Source organism: Pelophylax lessonae, assembly GCF_965119305.1.
Source record: "Pelophylax lessonae genome assembly, chromosome: 7".
NCBI classification, from domain to species: Eukaryota; Metazoa; Chordata; class Amphibia; order Anura; family Ranidae; genus Pelophylax; species Pelophylax lessonae.
In genome coordinates this window covers 48,244,433-48,268,678 of record NC_138774.1, presented here as the reverse complement: position 1 = coordinate 48,268,678, position 24,246 = coordinate 48,244,433, and the positions used below count along the sequence as shown (strand labels likewise).

Sequence of the window (24,246 nt, the reverse complement as noted above, 5' to 3'; positions counted from 1 at the left end):
AGTAGAATAGAAACAGAGGTACTCCTCATAGTGTAGTATTTAGTTAAAAATAATCCAATTTTATTTAAAACATAAACACATTAAAATAGCCCCAAGGGCATCATGCAGCTGTTATGCTGCTACATGTACAGTTCATACAGTTTATATTAACGCTTCATTCATCAATTATGGGGGAATACTCGATTATATGCAAAACCAATTTGGGGGCAGCATATCTAATAGTGGAATCAGTTATCCTATCTAATGTATTCCTTCATCTTACTTATTATGGAATAAATATATATGAATATTCTATCAAGGTAACATCCCACTAGACATAAAATATTAATATTTAAATACCTAAATGGCATTTTTTAAATACATTAAAAATAACTTAAATATATGGATTATGTATATGTATATAAATACATTAAAAATACATATGGCAATATTGGTTGTGTATATATAAATGCCAATTTTATTATATATAGATGTTTATCATATTTTATTCTTCCGTTTATAACGTGATGCCCATCACCAGCTATTTGCTAAAATTGAATATACCTAAATTAATCATCTAAAAGACAATATTAGTTTGTAGGTTCAAAACCTGGGAAGGATGGAACATGTTAATTCTCTCGGAAGAGGGAAGGAACCTTATGGGATAAGAGCTTTAAGTGGATAGACAGTGCCATTGGGGTGTTTTTTTTTTTTTTTTCTGTTTGTCTTGTTTGTTTGATTGTTTTGTGAGTTTATAGGAGGTAAATGGAAAATATGGGTGAAGGTAAAAGGTATTCATTATCCCAGGACTGAGAAACAGAAATTATACTATAATGTTTATCTGAGAAGAAAGGGAGAGGATATTTTCTGTGTATATTGTTTAACCTGAATGTCTATATTAATAGATTTTTGTGAAAAACGAGACGTGCAAATATTTATGATACCTTTAATAAAGATATAAAAAATGAAAAAAAAATATATGGATTATGTATATGTATATAAATACATTAAAAATACATATGGCAATATGGGTTGTGTATATATAAATGCCAATTTTATTATATATACATGTTTATCATATTTTATTCTTCCGTTTACAACGTGACGCCCATCACCAGCTATTTGCTAAAATTGAATATGCCTAATTTAATCATCTAAAAGATAATATTCGTTTGTATGTTTCTTAATTAATTTAATATCAAAAATTCATATTAATTAAATATAAGCCTAAAATAAACATCTAAAAATCATATTTAATATGCATGTATCCTAAAAATATTATTAAATATTAAGATAGGACAGGGAAGTGTTTCCGTTACAATGATAACTTTAAAAATGACCACTTTAAAAATTTGAAATAAAGCAATTTATATCTACATCAATATTCATTCCTTGCGACTGGAGCTCACCCAACTCATAAAGGTCTCATTCTGTGAGACAGCTTTGCGAATGTCCTTCCCTCGCCAATCATTATTAATTCTATCTATCCCACAGAAAGAAAGGAGATTAGGGTTCCTATTATGTTTATTCTAAAATGATTAGAAACACTATGTTTTCTGAACCCTGTCTTAATATTATTCAAATGTTCTCCTACCCTTATTGTTAATTTACGTGTAGTGTGGCCTACATATTGTAGGCCGCATGGACATGTAAGCAGATACGTCACATGTGTGCTCTGGCAAGTAATTTGTTGTTTTATTTTGTATTCCTTTAAAGTGGTGTTGGATTTAAATTGCAATATTTTCCTTTTTCTATCCTTCACTGTCTTGCAAGGCTTACATCTGCCACATTAATAAAAACCTTGGTGGTCAAAGAAGGTAACCATAGGATTAGGGGGGTCTCGAATGTTTTGTACTATTTTGTCCCTCAAATTTGGGGCTCTACGATACACAAACTGAGATTTAGGGGGTAAAATATTTTTGAGCACTTTGTCTCCGAATGGTATGGGCCAATGCTGTCTTATAATTTTTTCCAAGTCTTTATAATTCCTATCATATTGTGTAAAGAAGGCTAAATTATGATCCGTATTGTTTCTTATTTTATCTTTCAGTAGCGAGGTTCTATCTAGGTTACCGTCAGGCTCCTCCTCCCCATACGCGTTACATCAGTGGGCGTGACTTCGTCAGCCTGACGTCACCCGCGGCCGCCCGGCATGATCGGCTTCTCTTAATATGTCTGCAATAGGCACTGTGACAGTGCCGTGCTTGTGAGTACTTTTATCTGCCTTTATATTAATAAATGAGTTTTAGACAGAGAGCATTAGATCTGTCGTTATTTATATGACACCGGATGAACTGACTGAGCTGTGAGTCCTGTGAGAAGCCTGTGTCCATCAGCATTATCTTCTGGCTTAGTGGAGTGGAGCAGTGGGAGGATTGCTGTTATTGATATTATGGTGTCCTGGTGACCCTTAGTGGTCGATAAGTGGAGGTGAGAGGCAGTATGTTCTCTTGGTGGATGGGCTGATACACTCGGATCGCCTGTATTATTCATCCATCTTCACTGAAGGCTTTTCTGTGATGACTTACTTGCTCACCTATGGACTTTTCTTTGATTTTTGATGCATTCTATTTATTATTATTATTTTAGTATTATTGTTTAGTTTAGCGCTGCACTACTTTTCTTGTTATTACTACTGTTGAGGTTCCTGGTTTGGCCTTTTTAGTGTTCAGCTGCTGCCATTCTATAGGGAATTGTTATTGATCTAGCGCTGAATACTTCCTCCTTTTTCATCATTGTTTAAATCTAGTATAACTGATGAGATGATATCAGCCTGCTCAGTACAGACAGCGTTAATTATGGGAAACACAGATTTCCAATCCCCCCCCCCAACCAACCTCCTAGCAAAGAGAATTAACTACTTGCCTACGGTGCACTTTTACCCCCTTCCTGCCCAGGCCAAATTTCAGCTTTCAGCTCTGTCACGCTGAATGACAGTTGCGCGGTCATGCAACACTGTACCCATATGATATTTTTAACATTTTTTTCACACAAATAGAGCTTTCTTTTGGTGGTATTTTTTTTAAATTGAAAATAAACTTTATTGAGTGATTTACACAACAGAGTATACAGATAGACAATTCAAGTATACAAAAGGCAATACCCAATAAACGGGGTAGTAGAAGGCAAAACAGCAAACAAAATAACAAGCAAAGAAAAAAAGTGGAAAAAAAAACAGTTGTAAAGAAATCTTTTCCGTATGAAATTATTTTCTGATAGATCTCATCACATTGTGAGAGCACAAACAGATTGGTAGTCCTAGCATTTTACTAATGGAAATGAATATGATGTCGAGGCAAACACAAAAGAGAAGGGAACCCTCAAACCTTTCCAGTTTCAGTATTAGGCGGTGCAGATTGAAGCCGACTGTACCCATCTATCCCAGATTTTATCAAACTTGCGTGGGCACCCCCTATTAGTTTACATTAGTTTTTTATAGGAGAGGGTATTATTGATTTCAGCAATACACATAGCCATTGTTGGAGGTGCAGCCTGAATCCAGCACCTAGCTATAACCTTTCTGGCCCGAACAGTGTTTCATGCATAAATTGACGTATGTTTGTCAAAGTCGGAGTCGGGAAATACACCCAACAGGCACAGGGCTGGATCCAGGGACACCGGTGAGCCCATCCAGTCATGCAAGAACCGGACGACCTGTTCCCAGAATCCATGAATGCGGGGGCAATGCCATATCAAATGACCAAAAGTACCAACTGATTCCTGACATCTAGAGCATTGGGGACTACGTGATGTGTCAAATTTAGCCAATCTCTCAGGTGTCAAATATGCCCTATGCACTATGTAAACCTGGGTAAGTCTATCAGACAGTTTTGGGGACACTTGTCTACAAGTATCCAGGGCATCGCTCCATGCATCCTCGTCCAGGTCTCTTTTGGTGGTATTTAATCACCACTGGGGTTTTTACTTTTTTAGCCTAAACAAACAATAGCAACCAAATATTTAAAAAAAAATAAACTTTTTATAGTTTGTTAGAAAATTTTGGAAACAGGTAATTTTTATCCTTCACTGATGTGAGCTGATGAGGCAGCATGGATGGGTGGCACTGATGGGTACTGATAGGTGGCACTGATGGGCATTGATAGACACTGATCAGCTGTACTGATAGGCACTGATGAGGTGGCACTGGTAGGCACTGATGAGGTGGCACTGGTGGGCAATGATGAGGCTGCATTGATACACAGCACTGGCAGGCACTGATAGGTGGCAGTGATGGGCAGTGGTAAGCAGCACTGATGGACACTGATGTGTGGTACTAATGGGTGGCACTGATAGACTGCACTGATGGGTGGCACTGATTGGCACTGATAGGTAGCACTGATGGGCACTGGAAGGTGGCACTGATAGGTGACATTTATGAGGAGGCACTAATGGGCACTGATTGGCAGCACTGGTGGGCACACATTGGCAGCACTAGTGGGCTCACATTGACAGCACTGGTGGGCACTGTTGGGACTACACTGATAATCAGGACACTGATAATTAGTGCCCTGATTTGTCATTGTGCATGTCCCTTTTAAAGAAGCTGGTATTGACTCTCTGTCATGAGGATGGAGTGCCAATCACCATTCTATTTATATCCATAATAAGTGGCCTAGCCAGTCACCATACCTTTATCCAGTGTTGGGGTAGTTACTCAAAAAATTTAACTAGTTACTAGTTACTTCTGTAAATTGTAACGAGATTACTTTACTAGTTACTGCATTTGAAAAGTAACTTCACTACTTATTACTTTACTTTCCTCTTTCTTAATTGACCGTGTAGAAGAAGATACATGACACTCTTTCTGCATAGAATTAATTGTATAAACACAGGCTTTGGGAAACATGAGAACAAAACCTGAAAAAACAGAATAAAACATAAAGTGCAACAAAAAGTCATAAACTTCATCCCTCTCTATTCTTCGAAATAACTATTGTATCGCACAGCTTGGGTAACGCAGGAAAGCGCGTTCCTATAGTCTAGTAAAGTAGTGTAGTTACCAATATTAGTATTGTAACTAGTTACTTTACTTAGTTACCAAAAAAAGTAATGTAGTTACTGTAATTAGTTACTTTGTAACTAGTTACCCCCAACACTGCCTTTATCCCATAGAAAATATGTGGAGGGAGCTCAGCTGAAGGTTCGAGCTACCAAATGTCAGCCTCCAAACTGTTATGACTTGGAGAGGATCTGCAAAGAGGAGTGGAACAAAATCCCTCCTTAGATGTATGCAAACCAGGTGGCCAACTACAAGAAATGTCTGACCTCTGTGATTGCCAACAAGGGTTTTGCCACCAGTACTAAGTTATGTTTTGCAAAGGGATCAAATACTTATTTCACTAATTAAAATGCAAATCAATGTATAACTTTTTTTGTTTAGCATCCACAAGGCTACAGAATTGTAGCGTTCACACCCATAGGAACCTCTAGATTTAGGACCTTTTCCCCCACACAGCACCCAGAGCAAGGCAACAGGAATCTTCCACCCACTTCAAATGGCTCCAAAAAACAGTCTAGGGGTTTTGGTTTTGTTTTGTTTACTTAGGGGATAAACGTGGATAGGGAATAGGGAAGCGTTGGATGCCCAGGGGCCTGGTATAGACTGGGGGGGGGGGGGGGGAATCCCACGCCATTTTCTTCAGCAATACTGACATAAACTGATATAAACTGAAGTGCCTATATCTATAAAACTTTGTGGTATATACTGCACTATCTAATCTCAACAAACTGTAAAAAGTAAAAATCTCTTTCCCTGCCAGCAATGTATTATTAATTATAGAATTCCACTTGTAAATCACCCTCTGGCCAAGGGATTCAAACTCACAACCTCACAATTGCAGGTTTGGTATTCTACCAGCTACACCACCGTCAAGTACGCTCAGGCTGAACACACTTTCCCTGCCTAACTAACTAACTCCTATCTCACCCTACACACAGTGGATGAGATAAAAATTAGGGAGAGTGTGTTTAGCATAAGCAGGCTTAATAGTGGCGTAGGTGGTAGAATACAAGACTTGCAATGAGAGGGTTGTGGGTTCGAATCCCCCAGCCAGCAAGGGATTTATGTGAATTTAAAAGGTGATAATGATATGTGAATGTGATCCATGATAATGTGGGAACTTGAGGTTCCCACAAAGAAGCTCATTTGTTTTTCATTTGACGAACGAGCGAACAGCCAATGTTCGACTCACAGCTCATCCCTATCCATAAACAAAATGTATTCTCCTGTGGATGCTGGACAGCCTGCACCCCTCCTTCATCAAGAACTTAATGATGGCACATTGCTTCTGCTTGGAATCCAATATTTACCTGCAATTAAAATTAAGAAGTTGACCTACTAAAGAGGAAGAGTTACTCTACCAACATGTTAAAGTGATTGTAAAGTCTTGTTTGAAAAAAAACAAACATGTTATACTTACCTCCTCTGTACAGTTGGTTTTGCACAGAGCAGCCTGGATCCTCCTCTTCTCGGGTCGCGTTGCTGCTCTTAGCCCCTCCCTCCTGTCGAGTGCACCCATAGCAAGCAGCTTGCTATGGGGCCACCCGAGCTGAGCTGCAGCTCCGTGTGTCCATTCAGACATGGAGCTGCCATTCGGCCCCACCTCTTCTTTCTCCTAATTGGCTAACTGACTTTGAGTGACAGCCACGGGAGCCAATGGCACCGGGGCTGTGTCTCAATCAAACAGCAGAGAGAGTCCCAGATGGCTAAGGGACTTGTGGACATCGCTGGACAGAGATGGGGCTCAAGTAAGTATTAGGGGGTGCTTGGGAGACTGTTACACCCAGAAGGGTTTTTTATCTTAATGCAAAGAATGCATTAAGATCAAAACCTTCAGACTTTTCAAATCCTTTAAATTTGAACAACCTATGTAAGTTTATAAAAAAGTTATGCCCACTTTTGCATTAAGTTCAGTACAGCCCTCAAATTTGCAGTATATTGGAACACAGAACTACAACTAAATGAATCCCAGTTGAATTATGGCACATCAACCTCCAGTAGTAAATGTGAATGATACATATTACCAATAAAAAACATTTGTCTTCCAAACCCAGGGTGCTCTATTATGCAAATATTGGTTGTAGCTTATGAAGGCTGCCTTGGTCCATCCCTACTACACATTGTGCCCTGCTGGCTAGTTTGGAGGATAAGATTCTGGGCTTCTGGGAAGGAAGTGTGCATGACATCAGATCTGAACCATGCCAAGGGGAAAAATAAAAGAGAGGATACCGAAATACCAGCAGAAGCATTTGCAGGAATAGATAAAACATGAATTTGCCATAGCACAGATAGGTGGCATAAGTCTCTGGTAAATTCAAATAAGGAACTGAATTATTACTTGGAACAAAGACTTGGCCAAGGTTTTAATGATGGTACATGGTTACAAAAGTTTAAAAAAAAAATCAACACTCTTGGATTCTTCTGCCATTTCCTGTTGCTAATGAAAAGTGGATGAGAATAGTTTTGTACGAGTGCGACACATCAGGGTCTTCTCTTCTTTGTCCGCCATATAGAAGTAAATACTAGGAGAACCACCAACACGACGATGGCCATACATATGCCGGTTATTGCTCCAGTGAAGCTTCTACTGCCACTGAAATTGGTGTCACTGTTCCCACTGCTGCTACTGCTAAGATAAGTTATGTTCTGGGAATGTCCTGCATAAAGAAAATACCTGTAGTATTATTATTGTTCCATAAGGACCAGGTTTGAAAAATTATTAAATAGACATACTTAGGTAATCAGTGTAGCCAAGATTTCTCTGCTGAATTTTCTGTTTATTCCTTTTAAATAAACATCAATGAGAAGTTCTCTCACTACCAACGTCTCAGAGAAGTTTTAGAAGCTGTTGGGTAATTTACTCAAGTTTTGGTGGACCTTTCCCTTAACATGGGTCAGCTTCCAGTGGCCATTTTGTTTTGAACACAAAGGCGCTAAATGTATGTACAGATCAATTATTACAGGCCAACAATACTACAGGAGCCTGCCCCTTCCCTACAGACCTTTGGCCTATTTTTCTATTACATTTGAAACTTCCAGGTCTCACGAAATCCCATCTTAAATTGGCAACATATGTTTTACTCGCGGTGGAACAACTATTGCAAAAGCTGGGAAGCAGCCATTTGTTTTCTCCATAGAAGTCCATTGCCACATCTTCTGATCAGGGTGTCCCCAATGTCCTCCTCTTGTACTTCTCTTCTCCTTTCTATATAATTCCACTTTCTTCACTCTTTCTTTTCTTTCAAAACCCTGGCTTGGGGAGCCTTAGTAAATATGTTCTTCCTGGCTTTTCTCTGTACAGCAGACCCCATCCTCACACTTAATCTACAAATGCCTCCCGGTGAACAGTTTGCGCATGATTCACCTTCCCCCCATTTTTTTTTTTTTTTGGTTTATACAAAGTGAATTGTTACTGTAAAGCTAGTATGCAATTTATTTGCAATTTGAAATACTCATTGACCGTAATTTTAACCACTTTCCCCGGGTTAACGTCATATGACGTTGGGGACTTGATGTGGAGATATCTGGATGATGCTTGCAGCTACAGGCAACATCCAGATATCTTTTTTTTTTTTTCAGCAGGCAATTTCCTGCAATGCAAAAGCCATCATAGCGGCTGTTTAGCTGCTTGATTGCTTTTACAGGCTCTCCTGTGTGATTGGGGAGTCAGAGAATGAATCAAGTGGTGGTTTAATGTAGTTTACCATAGTTTGGTCCCCGCATCTCTCTATGACCGTCAGAGGATGAAAGAAAAGTCATGATGTCACTTCTGGTGCCTGCAGATGCCACTGCTGTTTTTTGCTTGAAAGCCTGAGATCTATTTTTTTTTGTGATCTCAGGCTTTCCAGCATAGAAGAGAGATGTGGGGACTTATAGACCCCAGATCTCTCCATAAAGAGGACCTGTCATGCCCTATTCCTATTACAAGGAATGTTTACATTCCTTGTAATAGGAATAAAAGTGATCAAGAAAATAAATTAAAGGGGAAGTGTAAAAAAAAACAAAAAACTGAATAAAAAAAATGCAGAAGGGAAAGCATAAGTTATAGTTAAGGGAGGCTATAGCCTACTATTATCATTTTACCCTTTCCTTAGTGCGGAGTATATTCTTTTCGAAAGCATAAGTAGGTCACACCCACATATGTAAATGGTATTCAAACCACACATGTGAGATATCGCTGCAATCATTAGAGTGAGAGCAATATTTTTAACACGAGACCTATTCTGTAACTCTAAAATGATAGCCTGTAAAAAAATTTAAAACAATGCCTATGGAGATTTTTAAGTACTGTAGTTTGGCGTCATTACATGAGTGTGCGCAATTTTAAAGTGTGACTGAACTGATTGCAAACATTTGGTATCTCTTTACTTGGCGTAACATCATCTTTTATATTTTACAAAAAAAAATGTTTTATCTATTGTGTTTTCTTACATTAGAATTCATTAAAGTGTATTTTTTCCCAAACAGATGTATTTAGAAAATTGCTGCGCAAATACAGTGCAACGACCGCCATTTTATTCCCTAGGGTCTCTGCTACAATATATACAGTATATATATATATATATATATATATATATGGAAAATGGGGGTATTGCTGCGCTCAAAGCATCAAATAAATACATTAGTTAAAATCATTAAATAAAATAAGTCTAAAAGACTTGATACAGCTGCCAACACCTGACCCTGAATTAGAAACACCAGATCGCAAAAATGCCATAAAATAGATATGGTGTAGCGCTTGTAACGGTAAAGTGAACTGCACAGTCCAGAAAAATGTTCACATATATCAAAAAGTTGGAATAAACAAAGTCCTTCCGAAAATGTGATCCCAGAATGAAAATATCAGACACTCCAAGCTCCAAAAGCCCAGTGTAGAGAAACCGCCACCAAAAGATGAGATTGGCCCCTTACCACAATACGATGATCCCCATTACAGGGATCGTATCCAGCCTGTGTGTCGGATCAGAAGACTCATACAGGTTCTATACCGGCTCCTTGTATCTCTCACATCAGCTCCACTCGAAATACATGTATGTATAAAGAAAGGGGAACAACTCCCATAGTGAAGTATAGTCACTGACTTTTAATATAGTAAAAGAACAAAGAGTGGCAACTCACATTTAAACAGAGACAAAAACAACGTGTGTGTCTCAGAGCATTCCCGGGACTTAGTTTCCAACCAAGAAAATGGCCGCCGCGTCCCCTCGTTGGTCACAGCGTGACGTGCCGCAGGATCCTCCTATGCGTTTCGTCAGTAGATGACGTCGTCAGGGGGTGTGGCCTGCTGCAATCCATCTTCATTTATACGCTGGACGAGGCGGAAAGGCGGGACATCGTACTACTGACCCGGAACCCGGAAGTCAGACACATGTGTGTCAACCACCGGAACGAGCGGGTCAGGATCAAAATATTCCGGAATCGGATGCCCATCACTTGCGTGCCAGCACCCGGAACAGGACATTAATCAAATCCTGATAGCGGGTCATTCACGACCAAACAATCAGATTCCTGGAAAAATCATAATGACCAAATAAAATCATATCCTGATAATTCATTAAATACAAGGCCTCAATCCTTATTAGGGAGACTAATGTATACACATAATGTTAAATTCCAACGGTGGTTGACACGCATGTGTCTGACTTCCGGGTTCCGGGTCAGTAGTACGATGTCCCGCCTTTCCGCCTCGTCCAGCGTATAAATGAAGATGGATTGCAGCAGGCCACACCCCCTGACAACGTCATCTACTGACGAAACGCGTAGGAGAAGCCTGTGGCACGTCAAGCTGTGACCAACGAGGGGACATGGCGGCCATTTTCTTGGTTGGAAACTAAGTCCCGGGAATGCTCTGAGTTCTTGTTTTTGTCTCTGTTTAAATGTGAGTTGCCACTCTTTGTTCTTTTACTATATTAAAAGTCAGTGACTATACTTCACTATGGGAGTTGTTCCCCTTTCTTTATAAATACATGTATTTCGAGTGGAGCTGATGTGAGAGATACAAGGAGCCGGTATAGAACCTGTATGAGTCTTCTGATCCGACACACAGGCTGGATACGATCCCTGTAATGGGGATCATCGTATTGTGGTAAGGGGCCAATCTCATCTTTTGGTGGCGGTTTCTCTACACTGGGCTTTTGGAGCTTGGAGTGTCTGATATTTTCATTCTGGGATCACATTTTCGGAAGGACTTTGTTTATTCCAACTGTTTGATATATGTGAACATTTTTCTGGACTGTGCAGTTCACTTTACCGTTACAAGCGCTACACCATATCTATTTTATATATATATATATATATATATATATATATATATATATAATGTTTGGGGGTTCTGCGTAATGTTGTAGCAAAAAAATTATGGTTTTTACATGTAGAAAGAGAAGTGTCAGAATTGTCTTAGATGGCAAGTGGATAATTACTTTTATTGTCTCTAATTACTTAAAGTGGAGCTCCACCCAAAAGGGGAAACACCACTTGTTTGCTTCCCTCGCTGCCACATTTGGCACTTTCAGGGGGGAGCGGATACCTGTCAAAACCAGGTACCCGCTCCCACTTCCGGGTTAGATCGCTGCGATCTATGAAATTGTGATGTCACAAGGGGGCAGGGTCATCCAGTGACATTGTCAGGTGGTCATGCCCCTTAGTTATTTAAGAGCTGCCAGACGTCTGGACCAGAGGGGTTTCTTTTCGGGTCGGCGATGGCAGTGGGCGGCATGATTGAGACGATATATCTACACCGGGGAAAAATATTTTTCTTAATAAAGGATTGTCAAACAAATCTGTGTTGTGTTTTTATTTACTTTTCACACTTTTTTGGTGAATGAATATACCCATTCACATAGGCGGTAAGCCAGATTCCAATAAGCCCCCCGCTCGCAGACACCCTACAGCCACTGGCCAGGGTTGTGGGGAAGAGGCCCTTATCCCCATCAACATGGGGACAAGATGCTTTGGGGGGAGGCAGAGCCCCTATCCTAAAGCACCCCACCCCCTTGTTAAGGGCATGTGGCCTGGTATGGTTCAGGAAGGGGGGCACTCACTCATCCCCCCCTTCCTGGCCTACCAGGTTGCATGCTCAGATAAGGGCCTGGTATGGATTTTGGAGGGCACCCACAGTGTTTTTTTACATTTTGGTAAGGGTTCCAAAGGGCCTGGTAAGAATTGGGGGGGGGCTCCCATTCTGTTTTTTAAATAATTTTTAATAGCAGCATGTTTTTTTACATTAAGCTGTCAGCGGGTATCCCGCTGACATCTGATGAGTCATCCGTTGTAAAAGGACATGGCGGTGGGCTTCCTGGCTTGCTTCTTAACAACCAGCTATTGGGGGGGGGGGGACCCTCGCGCTGCATCTGATCAATACTGCATATGATACTGCCAGCAAAATCCTGGTGATAAATATTGCTCTTTTTTTCGTTTTTTACTTTCTGTTCTGTTTGTGAATTGGACGTAGCAGCTTACTGCATGATTTTTTTGTGATATTTACTGGCACATTTTTCATTTTGCGTTAAATAATACATAATCATATTTTTTTACTGCATGCAATAATTCATGCAAACGAGCTACATAATGATGTTATTGCATGTGGTAAACTTTAGTGAATTTACCCCAATGTCCCTGATCACTGCATCACAAGTTGTATGATAACATTGTACTGCACTGGTGACAGTATGTAAAAAGACATTTTTTTTTTTTTTTTAATCTCTTTTTTTCCCAGAAAATTGTGATCAAAAAATACAGATTGCCATGCCTCTTACTAAATACTTTGGACTTTCTACTTTGCGGGATATCTGTACTGTCCTGGTGTTTTCGGGCCTCAAGAAATGAGAGTACATCAGGAATGATCAATTTTCAGATATATATCATAGTTTCTGGACTGTACAACCTTCCTACAGACTAAATAATAAACATTGATTTGGGTTGTTTTCACAAAAAAAAAAAAAAAAATTAGCAGAATACATGTTGGCCTAAATTTTATGAAGAAAGATTATTTATTTACAAAATTTTATAAAAGAAACTAAGAAAAACAAATTTTTTTCAAAATGTTTGGTCTTTTTTGATTTATTTAGCAAAAATTAAAAAACCAAGTGGTGATTTTATACCACCAAAAGAAAGCTCTATTTGTGTGAAAAGAAAAATAACATTTTTATATGGGTACAGTGTTGCATGATTGTCATTTAAAGTGTGACAGCGTTGACAACTGAAAATTGGCCTGGGCAAGAAGGGGTGGTAAAAGTGCCCAGTATTGAAGCGGGTAAAAGGCCCTCAAACTTTTGCTATAAAAGAAAGGGAAATGTATAAAATTGTAGCATATTACCTACCTGAAGAATCAGTAGAAGCAGACGAGGAAAGGATCACCGACATCAATATGTACAGTAGATATTGCTCCATCATCCATCTACCAATGACACTTCTACTCACTCGGAGTGTCCTTCAGTGTGTGGCAGAACCAGACTAACCTGTGGCTGGATATAGCTGGAGATATATTTCTTGCTGTCCTTGGCTGTTATCTAGCAAGCCTAGGTGTGTCCTGACAGCTATCCACCAGCAGAAAATTCCTTTTTAAAACTAAAAGCAAATGTAAATGAAGAGCAGTTGGGATTGTCCTGTAGGGTTTTATGGGCTCATACGGTCCTACATGCTGGAGTTCATTTAGCGAAGGAATATCTTTTTCAATTTCTTTATGTGTCTATGGTCTCAATTTTCCCAATTTCATACCTCACAGCTATCTGAGATGGGAAAGAGGGACACTTTTTAGCACAATGTACTACACAAAGGAGAAACCCTGGAAACGGATTTATGTGGATCATTAAAAGGGAAGTATGGGTTTTATTTTTTGTCAGATCCGATGCTGTATCTGTCCCCCGCAGGCTCTAAAGGCTCATACACACTATAGAAAAATCGGGTGAGAATTTTCGACCAAAGAACTTTTGTACGATTTTCGTATAGTGTGTACACAACTTTCAACAGCCAATTCCGACTTTTCGTATGAAAATTCCCGAAGGGACAAACTCCAAAACTTTTCTCCTATGGGTAATGTGTACCGTTTACAAGAAAAATCAGAAAAGAAAGACTGGGCATGATCAGAAACAATAAACAACAACAACAAAAAAAGCCTTTGTCGTACGAGAATTTTAGTATGAATTTTCGTTCAGCGGTTTCGATTTGCTGTGAAATTAGGAAATTCTAACAAACATTCGCCCAATTTTCTTATAGTGTGTACCCCATTTAAGACTGAAAACCAGCAATCAAATACTGCCGATCGCTCGGTTCTTGGAGCTCCCTAAGTGGAGAGCCAGAGACTGTCAGTCACCGCTGTCTGTGGAGAGGGCGGGAGTGGCTGGCTCAGGCTCTCAGCGGTTTGCTGGAAGGCTGAGCTTGATGCCGGTCTAGAAATGTGGGCGGATCCTGACTTTCTTGCCCCAGCCTGGACCGACTCTGTGAAGTCAGCTGAAAGCGGGATTTAGCCTGCTGTCTGCTAAAAACAGGTCCCAGGCATGCAGAATGAACCACAGTCTGGTGACCCACAGGACAAGTACAACCAAATGAGCTTTGGCTGTACTTCTCCTTTAAGAATTATTACATAGAAGATGACCAGTTAATCCCAACATTTTTTTATTTATTTTTTTTTAGTTTACTGCCATATTTGCACTTTTATACTTATTTATTTTTTTTTTAAATATCAAATAATATAATTTGGATGAAAGGTTTGATTGAATTTTATTGACCATACTTGGTGTGATTTGTCTGCATGATATTAACAAGGGAATCGCTTGGGTTTTTCTTCAGGTAGACCTGCAATCAAGGCAGCGGTGGAATTTGCTATTTCCTCTCCCCCCCAGGGGGGTCTACTGTGTAGCTGTCTCATTGGTGACGCCATATGGAACTCAAAGTAAGTAATTTAATGTGTTAGTTACCCCAACACTTCATATTCCTGATATGTGCCTGTTGTAACATGTACTTGTATAAGAAAGTATCCTGCTCTCTTTATATCACTTTCTTAAGTGAAATCCTCGGTGTTCCTGCCAGTCCCTCTGCTTTCCCTTTTAAAAACGTACCACACTATGCAGGAGAGCACATTGTAGTCAGTTCTCTAGCTTTGCTGGGAACTCAGTATACTCTCATCCAATGATCAGATTTGTACTGACACATCCCCACTGCACAGCCATTCACTGTGAAGCTCAGTGTACTGCTGCTTCTTCTCCCTCAGCTTCTTATGCAGCTGAAAACTATGGAAGAGCCATGGGGCCATCATAAAAACAATTTCAAAGATTTCTGAGTTTGAAAAAAAATTTTTTTTTTTTTACAGAATTCTGAGTTTGAAAGTCAGAATTCTGAGATTATTAATACAGTAGTCTCTATTATGATGATTTTAGAATGAGGAATAATGTAGTTACACCCACAGACCCTCTTTCTACAGACATACATATCTTCTGCTCTGCAAGATTTGTAAATCTATCCTAGTTACAGCACACAGTATATATAGGAAAGCAGGGCTGTGCTGGGCTCTGTGGTTCCTCTACTGTATTTAAAGCTCCTCATTTCGCTGTCATCTTCCTTCTCTGCCATCTGCTCTGTCATAAAGAGCCATGCTGAAAACGTGTGTGTCTATGGTCATACCAGATCAACCATAACAGTTCCTTATTTTTCAGTTTTTAGGGAAAAATCATTATTTTTCAGTTTTTAGGGAAAAATCATTATTTTTCAGTTTTTCATTCAAATTGGTTTTTATTCAATAGCGGAATAGAACAACAACAGTATCCAACTTGTTAGGTGGGCTGCGTGCGGTGTGTAGCGGCCATGTAATGCAAGCTCAGTGCATATGTGTCTGCTTAATCTGGATTAAAAAAAAAAAAAAAAAAAATGTCATATTTTACTGTGACATACAGCGTTTAGACACTGCTGTTCTAATCTGCTATTCAAAAATCACCAGTTTAAAGGGAAACATTTTTTTTTTTTTTTTTTCCTCAATATGTTACTGTGAGATAAAGCCTTTAGACACTGCTGTGTTCTAATCTGCTCTATATCACCAATTAACCACTTCAATACAGGGCACTTTCACCCCCTTCCTGCCCAGGCAAATTTTTAGCTTTTAGCGCTGTTGCATTTTGAATGACAATTGCGCGGTCATGCAACACTGTACCTAAACCAAATTTATGTCATTTTTTTCCCACAAATAGAGCTTTCTTTTGGTGGTATTTGATCGCTGCAAGGTTTTTTCTTTTTTGCTAAACAAATAAAAAAAGTTTGGAAAAAAAAAACGTTTTTTGTTTATGTTATACAATTTTGTAAATAGATACGTTTTTTCCTGCACTGGTGAGCACTGATGAGGCCGCACTGACAGGCACTGATGAGGAGGCACTGATGGGGTGGCACTGATGGGGTGGCACGAATATGCAGCACTGATAGGCAGCACTGATGGGCACTGATATGTGGCCCTGATTGCCATCCCTGGTGGCCATGGTGGGCATTCCTGGGGTCATGGGTGGGCATCCCTGGTGGTTCTAGTGGCACCCCCATAATGATCTGCATTGGTAATCAATGCTTTGATTACCAGTGCAGACCCCCCCCCCCCTGTCGGGAGAGCCGCAGATCAGCTCTCCTTTACTCGTGCCTGTCAGGCACATACTGAGGAAAGCCGATCAACGGCTCTTTCTGTGTACTATATGACCAGCTGTGATTGGACACAGCTGGTCACATGGTAAAGAGCCTACGTCAGTAGGCTCTTTACCGAGATCGGACATGCGGTATGTCGCGCACAGCACATTATCCTGCCACCGTCATATCACGTCCGGTCAGGATAATGCAACCACTTTCCCACCGTCAATCGGCTATAGGGCGGGCGGGAAGTGGTTAAAGGGAAAAATAAAATTTTTTCATTCATACGTTACTGTGAGATATACCCTTTGGATATTGATGTTTTATTCCGCTATTCAATAAACACCCATTTAGGGAAAAAAAAATTGCGGCCTAGTCTGCATATTTTACTGTGAGATACACCCGTTGGATACCGTTGTTCTAATCCGCTTTTCAATAAAAACCCATTTAGGAAAAAAATATTAAATTGCGGCCTAATCTGTATCTGTACGTGTGAGATACACCCTTTTAGATACTGTTGTTCTATTCTGCTATTCAATACACACCCATTTAGGGGAAAATTAATAGTTTTGCAGTGTTTGCTGATTATGTTACTGTGAGATACACCCTTTAAATTTGTATGGCACATCTCCTTCCACCACCGAGGATAACAGGGCGCTTCAGTTTGCCTCCTGTTGTTAACTCCTCCTACTCCGCTTCCTCATCCTCATCCTCTACCGCCTCCGCATTCGGAGCAGTGATAATTTCCAAGGCTTTCAGGGCAGTCATTCACAAGTGGCTCCGAGGGTGGGTTCCTGCACCCACAAATGTCAGGTACACAATTGTCCAGCCAGGGCACAGTTCTGGAGGATGACGAGGTGGAGGATGAGGAGGAGGAGATGGAGGAGGAGGAACCATGTTCACAGCAGGGTTGCACCCAGATAACAGATAACAACAGATACTACACTTGATCTTAGCCAAAAGGTCGAGAAGCGATGCTGGTGGCATTCCCACCAGACAGTGGGGGCACAGCACAGTGGAAGCACAAGGCGAAGGCAGAGGAGAAGGAGGAGGAGGTCGCCAACACAGCCAGGGCACTGCCAGCACCTCAGAAGGCAGGGTTAGCATGTATGAAATGTGGAAAAGCTTTGTCAGCATGCCACAACAACCAGGACCACCAGCTGTTTTTTTTTTTTTTAAGCTCCTGGGGTGTGTGAACAGACTATCACCCGGTGGGTGAATAAAAAAGTGCACACCAAAAAAAAGTGAAACACAAAAAAGTGCACAGGGTATACACATGGTCCTTGACCCTGATCCCCCGGGGCGCAAAGCTCCTGACAGGGACTGGGGTACTTACACTGGCTAACCTGGCCGAAACCAGGCAGCCCCGTTCTTTAGGAGGTCTGCTGAAACAGACCACCCCAAGTACTAGGTGGGGCTCTCCCGAAGAGAGACCCCATGAGAGAGGGCGAACCAAGCCCGAAGGCCATATCCACCCCCTCCCAAGACTTTCAGGGACAGGCCCATGGACCTACACCCTACTAATCACGCTGTGCCAAATAAAGTGTACCGCCACAATAAAAAACACAAAACGTGAGACACACAACACATAAAAGTGAGGAAAGGGATAGTGGAGAAATGCAAGATTAGTGCCACATTGCAATACTATGGTAGGCCCTTCAGCCAGGAATAAAAAATTCCTCTGGTCCTGACTCCTGACCAAAAGGCCCAGCCCTAGAGGCAGGTGTGAAAAACGTGTGTAGGAAGTGCAATGTCCTTGGTGCCATACTCATAGTGTTGCCATCCATCGTGAATTATGGCACCCCTGGACTGCCACTCCAGGGGCACATACACCACAGGCTTTTCAGAATCCCGGTCCCTGGCAAGACCAGTGCAGCCCCGTCCCTACCAGAAGGCCTCAGAACTTAGACAGCTTTGGGAGAGCCCGGCCCACAACCAGGGACACATACCTTTTCCAAGGCCAGACTCAACCCAGAAGGGGGAAAAAAGCCCCCCCGCCGCCATCACCATTCCTTACCATGTACCATATACAGTTCCTTACCGTTTCTTACGTACTATACACGTATTGAATGATGGGTCTGCCCCCTTCAACTTCTGGGTATCCAAGTTGGGCACATGGCCTGAGCTTTCCCTTTACGCCTTGGAGGTGCTGGCCTGCCCTGCAGCCAGTGTATTATCTGAACGTGTATTTAGCACGGCTGGGGGCGTTATCACAGACAAGCGCAGCCGCCTGTCCAGAGCCAATGTGAACAAGCTCACATTCATTAAAATGAACCAGGCATGGATCCCACAGGACTTGTCCGAACCTTGTGCAGAATAGCCATGTATACCGGCCTTACCCAGCCATTGTTGTATTTTTGATCTTTCTCACTCTTTTGGGGTGTACCCTAATTTAAAAGAAATAAAATTAAAAACAAAAACCAGTGTTGGCTACCTCGTCCTCCTCCACCGTTGCTTCCACCTACACCACCACATCCACTGCCACCTCAACCTCCTATTCCATATGGGCCTCGTCCTTCGAGATCAAGATGATTATTTTTTATTTTTAGGTTTTTTATGTTATTTTAAGTTATTTACCTATCCACATTTGTTTGCAGAGCACTTGCCATGCTCTTAAGAAGGTTTTGCTGCCATTTGCAGCCCTCTAGCCCTTTCCATTTTTTTATTTAGAGCCATTTTAGTGCTCAAAAGTTCGGGTCACCATTGACTTCAATGGGGTTCGGGATCGGGACACAGTTCGGGTTAAGTTCGGGTCACGAACCCGGACATTTTTTTTCAAGTTCGGCCAAACCTGCCGAACCCGAACATCCAGGTGTTTGCTCAACTCTAGTTATGACACATGAATACTTTGCAGGGCAGATCTGGATTTTAATGGAATATTGTTACCATGGTGTTTTATTGAATTCTGGGTAATAAAGATCTAAACAAGGACAGAGCTATGCATATAACTTTTTTTATATATAATATACTATGTATGAATTTTTTTACAGTTCACTGTAGACTTGTAAAACAAGGTTATTTTGTGTATGATAGGTAATACCCCTAGGTTCCAGACTTAGGAAACTCTAGAAGTTACAGACCATTAAAATAGTGATTTTGTATGTTTCCTGGTAATAATTGTCAGAAAACGACCTCTGCAGAGAAAGATTTTCCAAAAGATTGTTAATTCATTGCAGGCATTGTTTTCCTTTTCTATTGTTTTAGTCCCTTTAACCAGCTCCAGAAGATTTTACACCCCTTCATTCCCAGGCCATTTCTTTGCTATTTTAACTGGCAATTGCACGGTCATACAACACTGTACCAAAGGAATTTTTTTTTTTTTTTTTTCACACAAATAGAGCTTTTTTTTGGTGGTATGTGATCACCACTGGGTTTATTTTTTTGCAATATAAATGAAAAAAGACCAAAAATTTTGAAAAAAATATATATTTTTTACTTTTTGCTATAAAACATATTAAAAAAAATCTAATTTCATCCAAAATTTTGACCAAAATGTATTCTGCTACGTCTTTGATAAAAAAAAAAAAATCCCAATAAGTGTATATGGATTGGTTTGTGTGAAAGATATAGCCCCTACATACTATGGTATATATACTGGAATTTTTATTTTGTATTGCTTTTATACTACTAATCGTGGTGATTGGTGACTTATAATGGGACTTCGTTAGTGTGGCGGTGTCTTCCTTTTCTTTTATTTTAGTCCCTTTAACCACTTCAGCTCCGGAAGATTTTACCCCTCTCCATGCCCAGGCCATTTTTTGCTATTCGGCACTGCGCTATTTTAACTGGCAATTGCGCGGTCATACAACACTGTACCCAAAGGACATTTTTTTTTTTAATTTTTTATTTTTTTACACAAATAGAGCTTTTTATGGTGGTATTTGATCACCACTGTTTTTTTTTTTTTTTTGCAATATAAATGAAAAAAGACCAAACATTTTGAAAAAAATATATATTTTTTACTTTCTCATATAAAACATATATATATATATACAGTGCCTTGCGAAAGTATTCGGCCCCCTTGAACTTTTTGACCTTTTGCCACATTTCAGGCTTCAAATATAAAGATATAAAACAGTAATTTTTTGTGAAGAATCAACAACAAGTGGGACACAATCATGAAGTGGAATGAAATTTATTGGATATTTTAAACTTTTTTAACAAATAAAAAACTGAAAAATTGGGCGTGCAAAATTATTCAGCCCCTTTACTTTCAGTGCAGCAAACTCTCTCCAGAAGTTCAGTGAGGATCTCTGAATGATCCAATGTTGACCTAAATGACTAATGATGATAAATAGAATCCACCTGTGTGTAATCAAGTCTCCGTATAAATGCACCTGCACTGTGATAGTCTCAGAGGTCTGTTTAAAGTGCAGAGAGCATCATGAAGAACAAGGAACACACCAGGCAGGTCTGAGATACTGTTGTGGAGATGTTTAAAGCCGGATTTGGATACAAAAAGATTCCCCAAGCTTTAAACATCCCAAGGAGCACTGTGCAAGCGATAATATTGAAATGGAAGGAGTATCAGACCACTGCAAATCTATGAGGACCTGGCCGTCCCTCTAAACTTTCAGCTCATACAAGGAGAAGACTGATCAGAGATGCAGCCAAGAGGCCCATGATCACTCTGGATGAACTGCAGAGATATACAGCTGAGGTGGGAGACTCTGTCCATAGGACAACAATCAATCGTATACTGCACAAATCTGGCCTTTATGGAAGAGTGGCAAGAAGAAAGCCATTTCTGGGCCTGCTTTTCTTCAGCAGGGACAGGGAAGATGGTTAAAATTGATGGGGAGATGGATGGAGTCAAATACAGGACCATTCTGGAAGAAAACCTGATGGAGTCTGCAAAAGACCTGAGACTGGGACCGAGATTTGTCTTCCAACAAGACAATGATCCAAAACATAAAGCAAAATCTACAATGGAATGGTTCACAAATAAACATATCCAGGTGTTAGAATGGCCAAGTCAAGTTGTTGATTCTTCACAAAAAATTACAGTTTTATATCTTTATGTTTGAAGCCTGAAATGTGGCAAAAGGTCGCAAAGTTCAAGGGGACCAAATACTTTCGCAAGGCACTGTATATATCTATATCTATATACTGTATATCTATAAATATATATATATATATATATATATATATATATATATATATATATGGAGAACTGACCAACTGTCACTGACATCACCAGTGACAATAATACAGTGATCAGTGATGATACTATACTCTGTCAGTGTACTAATGGCACTGGCTGGGAAGGGGGTTAATATCTAGGGCGATCAAGGGGTTAAGTGTGTGCCTAACTATGTGTACAGTGTTCTGCTTTTACTACTAAAACTCTCAAATTGTCATCCCTGCAAAGCAGGGAGACTGACACATCTCTCCCTCTGTACAGAGCTCTGTGTTGTTTTTCAACACAGGGCCCTGGGCTACGATTAGGCACAGATGATCAGCAGGACCTGGCCGTGAATCATTGGCCAGGCTTGCTGATGGGCTCCTGCATGCAATCGCCCTAAACCAGGAAGTAGGGAATGACGTTTGAGTACCTACAGTGCATTGTGGGCAGTTGGTAGGCAAGTGGATAATATTATGATTACCATTTGGTTTGTCAAATTTTTATTGAAATGTCTTTGCTTATTCTCTCGCACTAGCCAGAATTCCTGCAATCATAGATTTATTTGTCCCTTTCCCATGGGTACCAGCCGGGGCTTGCTGAATTCTGATGAAGAGCTTCAGTCAGCGTTCCTTTGGGCCCCTTTCACACTTATGCGACTTGTCGTGCGACTTGGGACTGCAAAGTCACATGACAAGGCGTATCCAATGATTTCCAATTAGTACCATTCATATTTGTGCGACTTCAAAGTCGTCTCTGCACTACTTTGGTCCATAGACCACAAGATTACACGGGCATTGCTTCAAGTCGCATCAAAGTCGGGTGACTTTCAGGTCTTACAAGTTTGAAAGGGGCCTTAAAGACGTTTCAACATTCTCAAATTAGGGCTGAAGGGCACCACTTCAGCTCTGGAAGGTTTACTCCCCTTCATGACCAGGCCATTTTTTGTGATACGGCAATGCATTATTTTAACTGACAATTGCGCAGTCGTGTGACATTGCACCCAAATAAAATCTATGTCCATTTTTCCCACAAATAGAGTTTTCTTTTGGTGGCATTTGATCACCTCTGTGGTCTTTTTTTTTTTGTGCTATAAACAAAAAAAGACTAAACAATTTAAAAAAAAAATCAAATTTCTTCATCAATTTAGGCTTATATGTATTCTGCTACATATTTTTGGTAAAAAAAATCCCAATAAATGTATATTGATTGGTTTGTGCAAAAGTGATTGTGCCTACAAAAGATGGCATATACTGTTTTCATGGAATATTTTAATATTAGCAATGGCGGCGATCAGCGACTTATAGTGGGACTGCGATATTGCGGCAGATAAAGCGGACACTAAAGGCCCGTACACACGTACTGATCGTCGGCGAACGATCGGCCGTCTTTTGTCCCCAGGCTGTCGTGTCTGTTGAAAAGTGCAAAGACAGCACAAGAATTTTGTCCGCCGACTACGGCCGACTGCAGAAGTGATGTCATGTGATGGTTAACTTTCCCTGTGTTTTTTCTTTTCTGAGCATGCCCAGTCTTGCAAATCTGCGGTCTGTCGGCCGAATTCTGTACTGACTGGCGAACAATCGGCCGCTCTGGTGTCGGCATACAAAAATTTTAATGTTTGCATGACAGATTCTTGTCGGCAGAATGTGCGCTGACGGCTGTCGGAGGCATCATACTAACAAGCGTTCATTCGGCAGATCTTTCGTCCGCCGACGTTTGTATGCCGACGATCGGTACGTGTGTACGGGCCTTAACTGACACTTTTGATACTTTTTTTGGAACCAGTGACCCTAATACAGTGATCAGTGCTAAAAAAAATGCACTGTCACCATCCTAATGACACTGACTGGGAACAGGTTAACATCGGGGCGATCAAAAGGTTAAATGTGTTCCTAAGGAGTGCTTGCTAACTGTGTGGGAGGTGCTTGTACTGTGGGAAGGCAGAGACTCCGTGTATCTGCTTAGCAGAAACACAAGATCACTGCCTTCCCTTGTCACAGAACGGCAATATGCCTTGTTCTCATAGGTAGACCGCAGTTCTGCCTGTGCCTCAAACGATCCGTGGGGATATTGCTCCCACCAGACCGACTAATTGGCTCTTGCTGTGTCCAATTACAGCGGAAGTGGGTCCCTAGGCGGTGCCACCGCACCCAGAAGTGCAGAATCACGTACCTGTACATGATTCTGCGCACAGGAACCACCGCCCCGCAGTAAATGTACGTGGGGTGGTCGGCAAGAGGTTAAAGTGTATTGTAACATCCTCCTAGTATAGGATGCTAGGAAAATGTATTTTGGCTCCTCTGTAGTCATTGCATCAGCTGTTGATTTATTTGGTCTGTTCTGGGTTTCACAGGCTGCAGGTGTGATTGTTTCCCCCTGTATTCTTCCAGAACATAGAAGGTTTGAAGAGTCAATTGGGAAGCCTGAATATTTAATATGCTTCAGCAAATCCCTATGGAGGTGTGCCCCTTAGTAAATATACATTTATCCAGGGCTCTCTTTTCTCAGAGATTAGGTGCAGGAACCCGACTAGGCTCCCTCCCCCACTGAA

At 40.7% G+C, this 24,246-nt stretch overlaps 1 protein-coding gene across 1 annotated transcript in view; it reads right to left on the bottom strand.

The window, feature by feature from the left end:
• Window positions 1-7,423: 7,423 nt before the first annotated feature.
• Window positions 7,424-24,246, bottom strand: part of LOC309559717 (major histocompatibility complex class I-related gene protein-like) — a 61,794-nt gene continuing 44,971 nt past the window's right edge. The window contains exon 5 of the mRNA XM_082263132.1: window positions 7,424-7,635. Coding sequence (XP_082119258.1) covers window positions 7,460-7,635 — 176 coding nt within the window. The 3' untranslated portion in view covers window positions 7,424-7,459. The remainder of the gene's footprint in view (window positions 7,636-24,246) is intronic.